Here is a 13,569-nt window from a genome sequence, read left to right as displayed (position 1 = left end):
TCCCATAATTTTGATATCAAACTAATCTAATTATTTATTAAAAAAAAAAATTCAAGAATTTGGTAATTCAACAATAAAGGAATCGAGTTGTTTAGGTGGATTTTTCTAGTTTAATTCAGTTTAATTTCTCTAAAATCTGGTCAGAATTGATGGAAATCACAAGTCTGATGGATAACTCTGCACAATCAAAGTGCCCCACGAGTTATTAGGGGTGCTGAATCCATATATACACTGAAAAACCAGTTTAAATAACACAATTCAAGATTTCACATCAAATTTTTCTACTAGCTCTGTCACCAAAATTCTAAAATCTCACTAAAATCAACTCTTAAAAAAATTATATACCAAATGATGAAATTGAAATTAATCCATCACCAAACAAAATGTGAACAGCCAACACTGAAACATCAAACAAAACTAAGCAGTGAACATGATGATTGATCTTCTGCTGATGTGCTGAAATTCCAGACAAGTTGTAATTTCGCAATATCTATGATAGTAAGAGATGTAGTACAGAGTGAAAATTCTCATTTCTTCAAATTACCTGCAATTCTTTCTTCAACTAAAATACAGTCAAGTCTGAATATCAAGTGGAAGAAGGCGCGAGGTTGAGAGCTAAGTCTGTCTTAAGAACTTTGAGGGGTGTCGCTATTATATTTCGACTGTTAGGTGTCTCTGCCTGATCGACTGCGTCCCATTGGGGATGCAAGCGTTTCTTCCCGTGGAGTGGAACGCCGAAGAGCTTTGGAGGGCTTTTTATACCTTCTTGTTCTGCTACTGTCACTGAACTCGTGGACGGGCTTGAAGTTGCGGCGGCCGCCATTTTTTTTAGCTTGGTGTCCACGAGGGATATGGATGAGGCCCTTGCAGTGGCGAGGCCGAAGAGTTGCTGAGATCGAGGAGAAGAGGACGAGATTTCCACGACTTCTCTGGTGATGGGATTCATGATTCTCTGATCTCTTGCGTCTGCGATTCGGAACGTTGAGGGCACTATTGGGGATTCGAGCAGCAGCGGGACTGCATTAGGCTTAGCGGTGGGTTGGTGGTGATACTGAACTCTGTTCATGGCGGAGGAAGAGGAAGAGGATATTCCAGACTGATGAGGAGGAGGCGGGGGAATTCTGACGTGGTGGCGAACGAAGAATATGATGTCGTCATACAGCTTTCGCAGATATGATAGCTCTGATAACAGCATCGAATTGTTGCGCCTCAGTCTCTCATTATTGTCTGAGAGAGCCATCACTGCGGCGCTGGTGTGCATTGCCGCTGTTCCTCCTCCGGAACTCCCCACCATTACGCCTCTGCCTCCAATAGTAGCAGCCACTGCTCCCCGTGGGGGAGACAGTGGAGTGGATAGAGGCGACCATTCTTGATTGTCTGACGTTGCGGGAGAAACGGAGTTGCTCATTGGCATTCCATGACCAGAAGAGGGCACGGCCTGTGATGGAGTTTTTCGCCTCTGTATCTCACACAGCAAACGCTTCTCGCCTTTTCTGAAGAATTCGTTCGCAAATTCCCAGCGGTCAGGAACGATCTTTCTGAATCCCTGTAAAATATATTACACAGAAGCCAATCACTCAGAAAACAAATAAATTCCAGCGTTCCAAAACTTTACCAAGAAACTCCCAAACTAAAAGAGATAACAGCAATGACAGCCGCATCAAATGTAGAATGCAAATGGGTATTGTATCAGGCCATCTTTATTTTGATAACAGATTTTGCATTAAGTGTAATTTGTCTGAGGATTAATTACACTAGTTGATTCGAAACGCGTCACAAATGATTCGATATGTGATTTTACTGAAATCTCTAACAATCAGGTATTTTATCTACTCATTTTTATCTGAATTGCAAATTTTGGAAAAAATGTAAATGATTTTTTTATCTGGTTATCTTTATTTCAATTGCAAGATTGTAAATCTCAATTTCAGAATTCTAAAAATTTTGGAAAAAATGTAAATGAGTGTTTTATTTGGATATCTTTATCTCAATTGCAAAATTCTAAAGATTTCAGAGCAAAATTGTACATGAGTGTTTTACCAGACTATCTTTATCTAAATTGCAGACTTCAACAGATTTTAGAGCAAAAATGTAAAAGATTGTTTTATCTTGCTATCTTTATCTTAATTATGATCTCTAAAAATGTAAAATAATAATTTTAAAAAAGTAAAAAAATTTGCAAATTTGAAAAAAATACAAATGGGTATTTTAGCAGAGCTATCCTTATCTCAATTGCAAACTTCTACCAATATTCCATGAGCGAAATCCTGTAAACTATCAGAAATGTAAGCTACCAACCATGAATTAGTCGTAATTCATGAGATTCAAAGCATAAAGGGTATTTGTATTTACATAGGTGTTGAGCTGCCTGACAAAACTGGAGAAATTATTGTGCTTGAAATAATTGGGCAGCACTTCTCTAGCGAACTCAGGCGGTCGCCATACGACGAAAGTGATGTCATCTTCTCCCCAGGAGACAATGTGATCAGTGGCGGGATCGTCCACCAGCTGATAAGTCTTTGCGAGAAAAGGCGCTGGCATCGATTTCTGAGACTCGACGGACAGCAGCATTCCTTCGCAGTTCTCCAACCACAGCGCCATACCAGAGTTGAAATGGTAAAAAAAATATTGTGGTTTACGGATTTTGGAGATCAGTGATTACTATGTTTATGTAACAGATATACAAAAATGTTTATACCAGGCAAAACCCAACTGTCTAACCAGGAGTGTCTAATTTTTTAGTAAAAAAAGATGTTTTAATGATAAAAACTAAATCAATTAAACTAACCCTCGAAACTTAAATACATCAGGTAAGAAACTGGTACTATAAAACTGAACTGAAAAGCCCATGGAGGAATCGATATCAATGGAGCTGGAAAATGGCGGGCCAACAGTATCTGGAGATGAAGAAGATGGGTGAGCGGATGATCACAAGAAGGGTCCTTTCCAGCATGAAAGAATTCGTGTCTGCCCGGGTTGGTTTCGAGAGATGCTCTTACTGCTCCTGCCCCGTGAGATATAAAACAAAAAATCTAAAAACCAGAACCGAACTAGAGGGCCAAAAACAAAAAAAATCCGTGACCGCTCCTTCTGTTGGAAGGTCTTTAGAAGGAATAAGTGTATTTATTTAGTCATTCCCACCTTCCTTATGACCGTTATTTATATTTGTCAAAGTAGGAGTATGTGAGCATGGGCATGAGTGTACAGTATGTTTCAATTTTTGGGTGAGTGGCAGGCCAGCCCCTGACAGGAATTGATATGCAATGATGATTTAAATGTCATTTCCTGCACCGGTGAACACTGTGTCTTCTCTGCCCATTACTAGTTTCCTTCTTCTCCCTCTGCCTGCCCTCCCATATTTGGCTTTGGGCCATAAACAATCCACTCCACCAATGGCCTTTTTCTTTGTTATTTTTCTGCCTCAGTCATATTTGGTTTGCCCCATAAACACTCCACTTCACCCATGGTTGCTGTTTCCCCATATGCAGCACAGCCATAAGGGGAAAATGATGACAAAAAAAATCGACACATATACAAGCAAAACAAAGAGACATAAAGAAAGCCTAGACATACGGACTATACAGACTGAGAACCTGTTTCTGTGAAAGAATATATGTTAAGCTCAATGTGAGTTGGGGATGGAGAGTAAGGGGTTGCAATTTTTTTGTTTTTAATTGTGCACCATAGGTTAAGGTGTCCCCTGATGGAATATAGAATTATGTGATTTTGTCATAATTAGTTTGTCATATCATAATTAGTACTTGTTTTTAATCATTAAACTTATAATAAAGAAAAAATAAAGAAATTTTATAAAGCAAGTAGAAATTCAAAATAGTGAAGTGAAATATGAATGTTTTCATTCAATGTATTTTCATGGAAATTAAAATTAACAGCTATAGGGAGATTTTTTTATTTTGTCTACACCTTCAAAATGGTCAAAGATTTCATATAACATATTTTCAAGGAAATTAATATTAGCAGCTATAAGGAGATCCTTTTATTTTGTCTACACCTTCAAAATAGTCAAAGATTGCATCTAACATATTTTCAAGGAAATTAAAATTAGCAGCTATAGGGAGATCCTTTTATTTTGTCTATACCTTCAAAATGGTCAAAGATTTCTAGTGTTTATATAATAATATTTTTTTTACCAAGTAAGCTATTCTTCAGGGACAATTTTCACTACTTTAAAGTAAGGTAACACCTACCTTGAAGGACTTTACATGTGCCCATGGACGAAAGTGGAATGCCACTACTAGTTGAGGCAACAAGGCCACAAGCTTGCATCGGATCAATTCATGCTTACCACTCTATTGGTCATGATTGATGACCAATTTGATGTTGGAGAAGAGACTTGTGGTACAAAGATGATGTGAAACATCAAGGGCCCTCCCTAAGAAAGACACTGCACCAACAACACACCTCTCCATAAGGACACATTTCCATATCTCAAGCATCATTTGTTAGTTGCATAGTTTATTATTTATTTTCACCTTAAAGCCACATGTACTTAACTATTTCTTTAAATTTCTAGACTGAGTGCATGTAGTTAGGCACATGACTTTTATTATTTATTTAAAGTTTGGTCATGACCTTTTGCAAGCCTGTAAGAGACCTTCAATTGTAACATAAGCAATACATTATGGGTTTTTAGTTCTTCCTTATTTTCCCTATTATCATGGGTTTTCTCATTGTTCATGTTGTTTCTAAGATGAGCCTAGTTGAGCCTCATCATTTGGTGTTGGAGTAGTTCACTCTTACTTCTAATCTTTACCCTCCCACCTAGCTACTCTCTCATTTACACTTGGATCCCTTCGTTGGGGTCTCTACTAGATTTTAGATAGATTATTTTGGGCACTATTTGAGTTTAAGTTGCTTCAACTTATACCATAGTTGTCACATAGGTTTTGTTTCAAGCTCAGTCATGGCTTGTGCCTTATTTCAAACTCACTTAAGCTCATACGTTACTTGCTTCTATAACTATTTGGATGTCTCATGGAACCTAAAAGAAATATGAAAGCAGAGATCTATAAATGATGATGGGATTCAACTATTCCAAATTTGTATTTGCCTCATTCTTGCCAAATAATGTCAAGGTAGATTATTGGATAATTTTAATTGTTTTATATTGATAAACTCAAATACCATGCTTATGTGAATATTATATTACTTTCTTATTATCAAAATATCTTCTTCTACCTCTTCTAACCTAGCCTTTGATTACTAAACCCCTAATCAAATATTAATTTTCAACTCTTGCACATACTTATTTGAATGCCTTATGCCTATCAACCTCTCACATAGACCCCCTTCATATGTGTTTTCTTTCCCATCCAACATCTTCACCCCCATCCTCTCCTCCAATTCTATATTTTTCATTACCAACATATCTTTAACTCTAAGCTTAACAACCTAGCTACTAACTCCAACACTTACAATGCTTGTATCTCTCCAAATTTGCTTGATCTAGCCTAGTTTACTATAGTTTTTTTTTTTATCCCATGTCATGGCCTACTCGTACATCATCTCTCCTCAATACTCTACACAACAATATGGCATCCATGTGTTGACATTTCTATATTTTCAATCTTTATATTGGAATTCCTTTATAATTTTTTCAATCACCAAAAATCATATTATCAAACCATTTAACAACTCCATTGGATGCCCGTCCTAGTTTCTCAACAATAATATGCACTCCACACACTCACTAAGTTGTAATTTTTTTTGCTAAAAACCACATAGATCATTCCAAATTTGATTAGAAGACACTAGTTTGGATGATAGTGGCAATGGTTGACCAAACACCCACTATAAGCACTCTTTTTATTACATCTAGAGAAAGTCATCAATTACATATACACCCATCATTTCAATGCAAAATCAACATATATGGGCTACATATGGTCCAAGGCACAACTCCTATTGCCTAATAATCACCTTTGATTCCTAACATAATGCCTTGTTAAGCTATTCCATATTTATAGCTATTGGGTATGTGTTATGATCATTACACAACTATACACATGTGATTTGTATGCATTGGTTGCAGTGGGGGGTTAGAAAGGGGGGTGGAGGTACCCACATTTCATGGGCAGCACACCTAAAAAAAATTGGGTTGTTTTTTCTATCCATTTTTTATCGTTGTCAACACATGATTTTCACTTTTAGCGGTTTTGGGTGCATGGTGGTTCAAACCATTGCTTTGTAATTTCAAATAAGGAACTACGATTGTTTTCTAATTTAGTATTAATGGATTGGGGGTTTATGGATCCTATAACATATACATATTGTATTGTAACATTGTAAAAATAAATACACTGAAAAATATTTTTGGTTTCCCAGTGTTGGGTTTCCAAGGAACAAATATTTGTGTTAATGTGTGTGTGTCATTTACATCTTTTATATTTTTATTAAGAATATGTTTGCAATTACTAAAATAAAACCTAAGCTAAAATCAACAACAACATACCTAGGCTATCCAAGATGGCATATGGGTTTTGTATGGTTTTTTACTGTGATTGTCTTGCAACTGACAACATTTCATATCCTTGGAGCTACGCACCTACCTATAACTAGTTTTTCCCAATACATATTGCAATGTGACTATCACAATGCACATGTTTTCCACATCCTTACCATCAATCTCCATAATACCCGGCACAACTCATCTAATGATAGTTCAATTGGAAAATAACTTTACTTGAGGCAAGCTTGTTTGCTATATTCGACCCACCTATGATGCCTCACTATTAGATCTCACTCTATATGACTTCAGGTTAGCTTATTATCAATGGGTACACTCCCGTCTATTGGATTTGTCGTATCTTTAACAATGGCCCAACTCATTCTTCTAACCACCACCAACTTTAGATTGGGGTATTCACACGGATATCTCTTGTTTTTTGGACATCCCTTCCTCACACAAGTTTAGTACATTATCGGTAAGATTTAATAATTTAGTCATTCTTATGATGATATATGCTTATTTTTATCATCCTCTTCAACATAAATATCCATGTTGAATTTCCATTACACACACACAATGTGTGCTCCACTATGGACAAGAAAATCATTGCCACTAGTATTATGTTGGGCATATCACAACCAATGCAATTTCTTACACACATATCGATCAACTATGTATTCCTATCTCTAGGCATCAATCTAGCTTTATTTTTCCTCAGTGGACAACCTATTCTATAAATTCAAGTCAATTATTGGTCAACTAAGATCTATGTAGATTTGTTTTAGGTTTTTTTCTTCTAATGCAATTGTCCCAAAAAGAAAATAAATAAATCGTTGTGACACATATAATGTTTGAACCATGGTACCATTATGATCACATGCATCAATCATGCCAATGAGTGATATAGACCTTTTTTCTAGCACAAAGAACATTGGGTCATGCAACTTTATATCTATGGGTTTTCTCAATCTCATATAGTGTTGGCTTCCTTGAGGTCCTCCCCTCTAGCCTAACTATTCTTTATAGTGTTATGATTTCCTTTGGATTTCATTCCCACCCAAAACAACCATAAAAGTTGATGATTTAGGATTTTCTTCTTCCATGGTTTCATTTTTTAGGCTATTGTTCCACCCTACACTCACTACTTATCAAATCTAGTTCATTTTTGGAGAATTCCCTCCCACCTAGATCATATTCTAGAAAAAACTCTAAATTGCCTCCTTCTGATAATATCTCCTCTCAATTTTTGTCTTCATCTCTTTAAATCCAAGGATCCAATTCATTTTCTGGATAATGCACTCCCACTTAGATCTTGTTTAAGCACAAGCCCTAGATGACCTCATTTCTAGGGCTTACCTCTACATTTATCTCTAGCTCTTTAGATCTTCAATTCTAGTTCTTTGTTTTTAGAATGCCCTCCAACTTAGATCTTCTTAACACACACACACACACACAAATTAACTCATTCATAGAAATTCTCTCTAAATTTTTATCTCTTTGGATTAAGTTATCTTTTGGATCATTCCTCCCACCCATATCACTTTGGCACAAGCCCTAAGTGTACCTTTCCCTAGTACTTCTTCTATTATAGCATCAAGATATCGTATTCATCATTGATTATTATCCTTTCACATTTCATTGTTTAATTCCTTTTATAGTTTACACATGCACTTCATTTTTTTTAGCAACTATAGCTCAATTAAAGTTCCTTTATTGGTCGATACCACCACCCTAATACTATTTTTAGTAGCATCAATACATTTAACATCAAATATCTTCCTAAATTAGGTTATCTTAAGGTCATACCTTCCATTCTAGGAACCTACCACCTTAGCTCTACCTCTTCCAAATAATCAATGATTTCCTATGGGAAGATTATCATGGTTGTAGCACATGACATCCATATTACAATAATAATGGATCTTTCAACCATGTTCTATTTGCAAATTAACCACTTTTTTCCAATAAACACTCAACAATTATAGAATTAAAGAACTATGTACATGTTTTCATGACTATGTGTCTTCTTGCAAGTCTTTGCAATGTTTTCACATTATCTAGAACCATTATTAAACTGAGAGGAAAGTGAGGATGCTTTCAAGTTAAACTAGGAAAAATTGATGTGGAAAGTCAAGGTACACTCCCTAAAAGGGTTCCCTATCAACAATGCACCTCTCAATGAGAATACATTTCCATCTCTCCAGTATCATTTATTAGTTGCATATTTTAATATCTCTTTCATCCTTCAAGCTAATGCACTTAGTTAAGTATTTCTTTCCAACTTTCGGTTGCATGCAAATAATTAGGAAATTATTTTTTATTATTTCTTTGAAGTTTGGTAAACCTATGATAAGTTTTTTTTAGATAAATAACATAAGAAATATGCTCTAGGTTTTTAGTTCTTCGTTATTTTCTCTATTGAAATGAGTTTTTTTTGGTTTATTCATGGTGTTTATGAGATTATGCTTGTCAAGCCTCACCAAGTAACAAGTGGCAAGCGTAGAGCTAGACAAGAAAATAATACATTGTAAACTAGGACGTGACCACCAATAAAGCTACCCAAATTAACAGTGATGCATCTTAAGTGCTTGATTAAATGCTTGCGTGAAAAGTGATGATCCAAACTTAATCCAAGATGGTTCTAAGATCAAATAAATCTCCTCAAAATCATGGTCAGGTCTCTTATAGGGAAAATCTTAATCTTGTGGATAGATTTAATCAATTAGGTGACAGATGTAAAGGAAAAATTAGAGATCATACAAGGGGATTCCTATGGAGCAACAATGGCCTCTATGGGATAAAATCTAAAATCTACCCTTGGCTAAATTTTGAATTTCTCGTTATTTGAAAATATTGAGATTATTTTTGATAAATATTTAAAACTAGAACTTGATTAGATTAAATTGGATTTATTTACATATGATTGGACATGTGTTGAGATCAACATTAACTATGGTTTATTGGACAAGCTGTCTATATACCATAAAAAAAAAAAAAAATTATTGGAATTAGGTTTTGGATTATGATAATATAAGCTTTTTGGTGTTTGATATCTAAGCAAATCGGATATATTCAAGATTATTGTCTCCATTAACAAAGTCACTCAAAAGAAAAATAAAGTTGCAAACCAAAACAAAAAAGTTGGGAATCATGTTAGCAAACATTTTTGAAATATTAAGTTGATTAAAATGCAAAAAAAAACAAAAAAGTAAACCAGAGTTATAAATAATCATATCAATCATATCAATTCTAATATAGAAGTGCATGCTAAAAAATCAAATAACCCCTAAAAAATCAAATAACCCGAAAATGACAAAAATAAAACAAGATTTCAAAAAAAAAACAAAAATTATAACTGTAAACAAAAGCTTAGAAATAAGGAGTAAAAAGAATTAATTACTCTAATTTAATAATGAATTTCACTACATCATTACTTACTTGTGTGGAATCTTCTCTGAGAAATGGTGTAGTTTTCAACACAAGAGAAAGAAAAAGGATTATTTTCCAGTAACACAAAAAGAATTGCCCAATAATTATATAAGTACATTATGCACATGGATAATATGATTTGGATTCAATTTATAAATAAAAATTAAACATGTTATTGTTGAAAATTTCTGATAAATTATGTATTTTGTTTGATAATTTGTCTGATGTTTCAAGTGAACACTTCACCCATATTGAGAAACATGAAGCTTGACTGATGATGAAAAGAGTGCTTGAGTTGAGTTCAAAATACACAATTTACCAAAAATTTTCAGCATGTTACTAATTAGAGAAATATACGTGTCAAAACAAATATTTTTAAAATAAACCCAAGAAAAACTTTTGAAAAAATTAAAAAAATTGTTTACCATTTACCCAACTTTTAAGATGTGATTAAAATTAAAGTAATAGAAAATAATTTTTGATATGACATGATTCAAGTCGCAATACAATAATTAAAATAATGGAAAATAATTTTTGATATTATTTTTGCATATGTATTTATAATTATGTTATAAATATAAAAATATGTACTTAAATTTTTATCTTTATCAATAAAAATGGTTTAGACTTTTATCCCACTTTTAAATTTGATTAAAATTAAAATAATAGAAAATAATATTTGATATGACCTGATTCAAGTCGCAATACAATAAGAACACTTCAAAGCTTATTATGTTTTCATATGTATTTATAATTATGTTATAAATTAATTAAAAAATTGTACTTAATTTTTTTTATCTTTATCAAGATAGTTTTTAAAATCTATATGGACATTTAGTAAATAAGATTAAGATTAATTTATTAATTTAGTGTAATAAATTATTAAATAATACATGTTATTATTTATTTTTGTAATAATAATTTTTAAAAAATCTCCACTACAAGTGTTCATGATGGCGATTAATCAAAGTTGGATGTGAAATGATAGGTGAGGAGGCAAGTTTTCCAAGATAGCCTGCAGTTGGAAATGGACAAGCAATATAGAACAACAAGGTTCATAATATGATATAATGGGTTTTATCTAAGGTTCATAATATGATTCATAATATGATATAATGGGTTTTATCTAAGGTTCATAATATGATTCAGGCAATTAAAGGAGGTTGTGGAGAGTATGTGCTCCCCTCATGGCACTTCATGGGAATGAGACAACATGAGGATGCCCCTAATATTGGTGTTAAGTTATAATCCCACCTAGAGTCCCAACAATGGGTTATAGAAGAGTGTTTTACAGTAATTGGTATCCCATGAGATTTATTTTCTTAATCCACTAGCTTCATTTTCCATTTTTTCATTATGTTTAACTTATCCATGTGGAAAATATTTGGAGCTAGAGCCCCTCATTGCATCTCTCTTTGGTGGCTGGATTTTCTTTAGGTTCACACACAATGCAACACTTATCTTGGGAGGTTTTAGCATCGAAGATACCTGAGGAGTCTCTACCTCAAGGAAGTGGTAGACAGGTTAAAACTGATACTTTATCTCATTTATGTTTCATCATTTTTCTATTTTTTGACATTATTTAAAAATTATTTTCCTTCTCTTGTGGATTTTATAGATTTGATTTTATAGTTGTTTTGATTTGTTTATACTTTGGTCTCAATCCAACCTTGTTTTTCTAAGCCTCTCCTAGTTTTCACTTTTGGACTTTCTAGGTTTGGTTTGGTAACCTCCCTCTACTCTCTGTTAGCTCTTACTCTAATTCCAATTAGTTTTGGATCCTCCCTTCTAAATTTCACCTAGTCCTCTCATCCTGATTATTATCACTTAAGATTTGTGCACTCAAATGTGTTAATTAAGGGTTGAGATATGTTAAAGATCATCAAAATAAAACATCATAAAAGGTTAAAAAATCAAGAATTCACAAATAAAGGACCATTTATCACTAAATATATTTTAATTAATCTGTACAAATCCACTCTTTTAGGTTAGCACAAATTATTGCAATTGTTTCTTCAATAATCATGCAGATCAGAAGGAAGTGACATTTGAAATATCCACAGGAAAAGTGACCTTAAATTCTCCCTGGTAGGTGAAAGTAAAAGGACAAGGGCCTCAGTTTCAAGTCTCCACACCATTAATGAGGAGTTACAAAGCATCCAAATGACTCATCTTGTCTCCCACACAATGAAAGGCTCACTCAAAGATAAAATTTCATCAATTGGCCAAATTAGGACAAATCATGGACTTGACATACAATTTCCACTCCATTTGGGAGCATGTAGAACAGAGAAGTCATTGCAAGATTATGCTACCCAAATTTGTAACGTTGGAGCTCTTCAAAGAGTACCCAAGAAACTTCTTAAGGAGAGATCAAACCTAAATGAGAGGGAAAAGAAGAACCTAATTTAGGAGACCAAAGGATCCATTGTTTCTAAACCTCCCTTTTATGTCTCTAGAAGAGATTGTATCCCTTCTACATCAATAACGAGAAATTTTTTTCCCAAATTCTTTCCTTTTTTTGCATTGTAGTGTTAATATCTCATGTTAGATTTCATTACTTTTCTTATTATTTTGTTTCTTGTGTACTAATAAAATATTGTTTTCTCTATGTAGGAAACAATAGTGTGCATAGGATGGGATTTTGGGAAACCTTTTCTCTAAAAATCCAAAAGCAAATTAGTGACTCCTTGGGCTTGTTTCTCTAATTTCTATAGCACACAACCTTTTCTCTCCGTCAATTATCCTTATTAACCAGTTCATTATTTTTGTTCAGATTTTAGTGAACTCATTTAGGACTTAGGAAAATGGAATTCATCTTTATTTTTATTCAGATATTATTTTCATGGATGTCAAAAAATGTATGTGTGATTTTCTGTAGAACTAGTTTTATAGTTTTGTTAGACACTGTGAATATCAACCATATCTACATGCGGATTTTCATAAGATATTTTTTTTCTCTCTCTTCTTTCTTGAGTAGTGTGGTAGGAATTAGTAATTTTCCCCCACTACTACATATTTACGCAAGCTAGTTAGGATGTTTTTCATTTAAATTAACCTCTAGAGTAGAAGAAATGTTTTTTATTTTTCCACATAGATGGTTTTTCATTCTTGTTAATCAGTTATAGAATCAATATTTGAAGTGCTAAACTTCAATTTGGAGTATTTTCTTAATCCATATTGGATCATTATATTATTTTTCATCCGTCTCAATTTTGGAAGAGTGGAAAAAGTGGAGGAATCAGTTCACGGGGCCGTTTTTATCGGCAGAACCTAGTTTGGAAAAACAGGGTCTAAAACCTTCCAAGAGAATTTTGAGGCATCAAACAAATTTCTTTGGGGTAAATATTTGTCACTTTAAATCTGAACCTTTTGATTTTATTCTACACATAGATACCTTTCCAATGGTGCAAAAATTGTGTCAATCGAAGTCTGTATGCAAAAGTTATGTCACTCAGAAGTTGATCGTCCTGTTTTCATCACCATAATTCAAGAGGATGCCGGTCATCCCCAAATATTCATGAAAAATGGGCTAGCCATGTGATTATGATGTAGAAGAGTCTATATCTTAACTATGATTAAGAGTTGAGGTATTCAAACCTAACCACAAACAGGCTATCGGGTTGTGCTATAACCGGGCCACTAGGAGGATAAGGGATTCCATTCTTTCA

General features: G+C 33.8%; 1 protein-coding gene across 1 annotated transcript; it reads right to left on the bottom strand.

The window, feature by feature from the left end:
* Positions 1-521: 521 nt before the first annotated feature.
* LOC149263944 (uncharacterized) lies at positions 522-2,820 on the bottom strand. Its single transcript, XM_089388647.1, has 2 exons — positions 2,353-2,820; positions 522-1,546 (listed from the first exon to the last, which is right to left on the bottom strand). The coding sequence occupies exons 1-2, from the start codon at positions 2,599-2,601 to the stop codon at positions 587-589; spliced, it is 1,209 nt and encodes a 402-aa protein (XP_089244773.1). The 5' UTR covers positions 2,602-2,820; the 3' UTR covers positions 522-586.
* Between the last annotated feature and the right edge of the window lie 10,749 nt (positions 2,821-13,569).

Source organism: Pinus tabuliformis, chromosome 6, assembly GCF_031772625.1.
Source record: "Pinus tabuliformis cultivar Carrire ecotype Pingquan chromosome 6, CPIR1, whole genome shotgun sequence".
Classification (NCBI taxonomy): Eukaryota; Viridiplantae; Streptophyta; class Pinopsida; order Pinales; family Pinaceae; genus Pinus; species Pinus tabuliformis.
The sequence above is the reverse complement of the archived record's forward strand: the minus strand, read 5'-3'. Positions and strand labels throughout refer to the sequence as shown.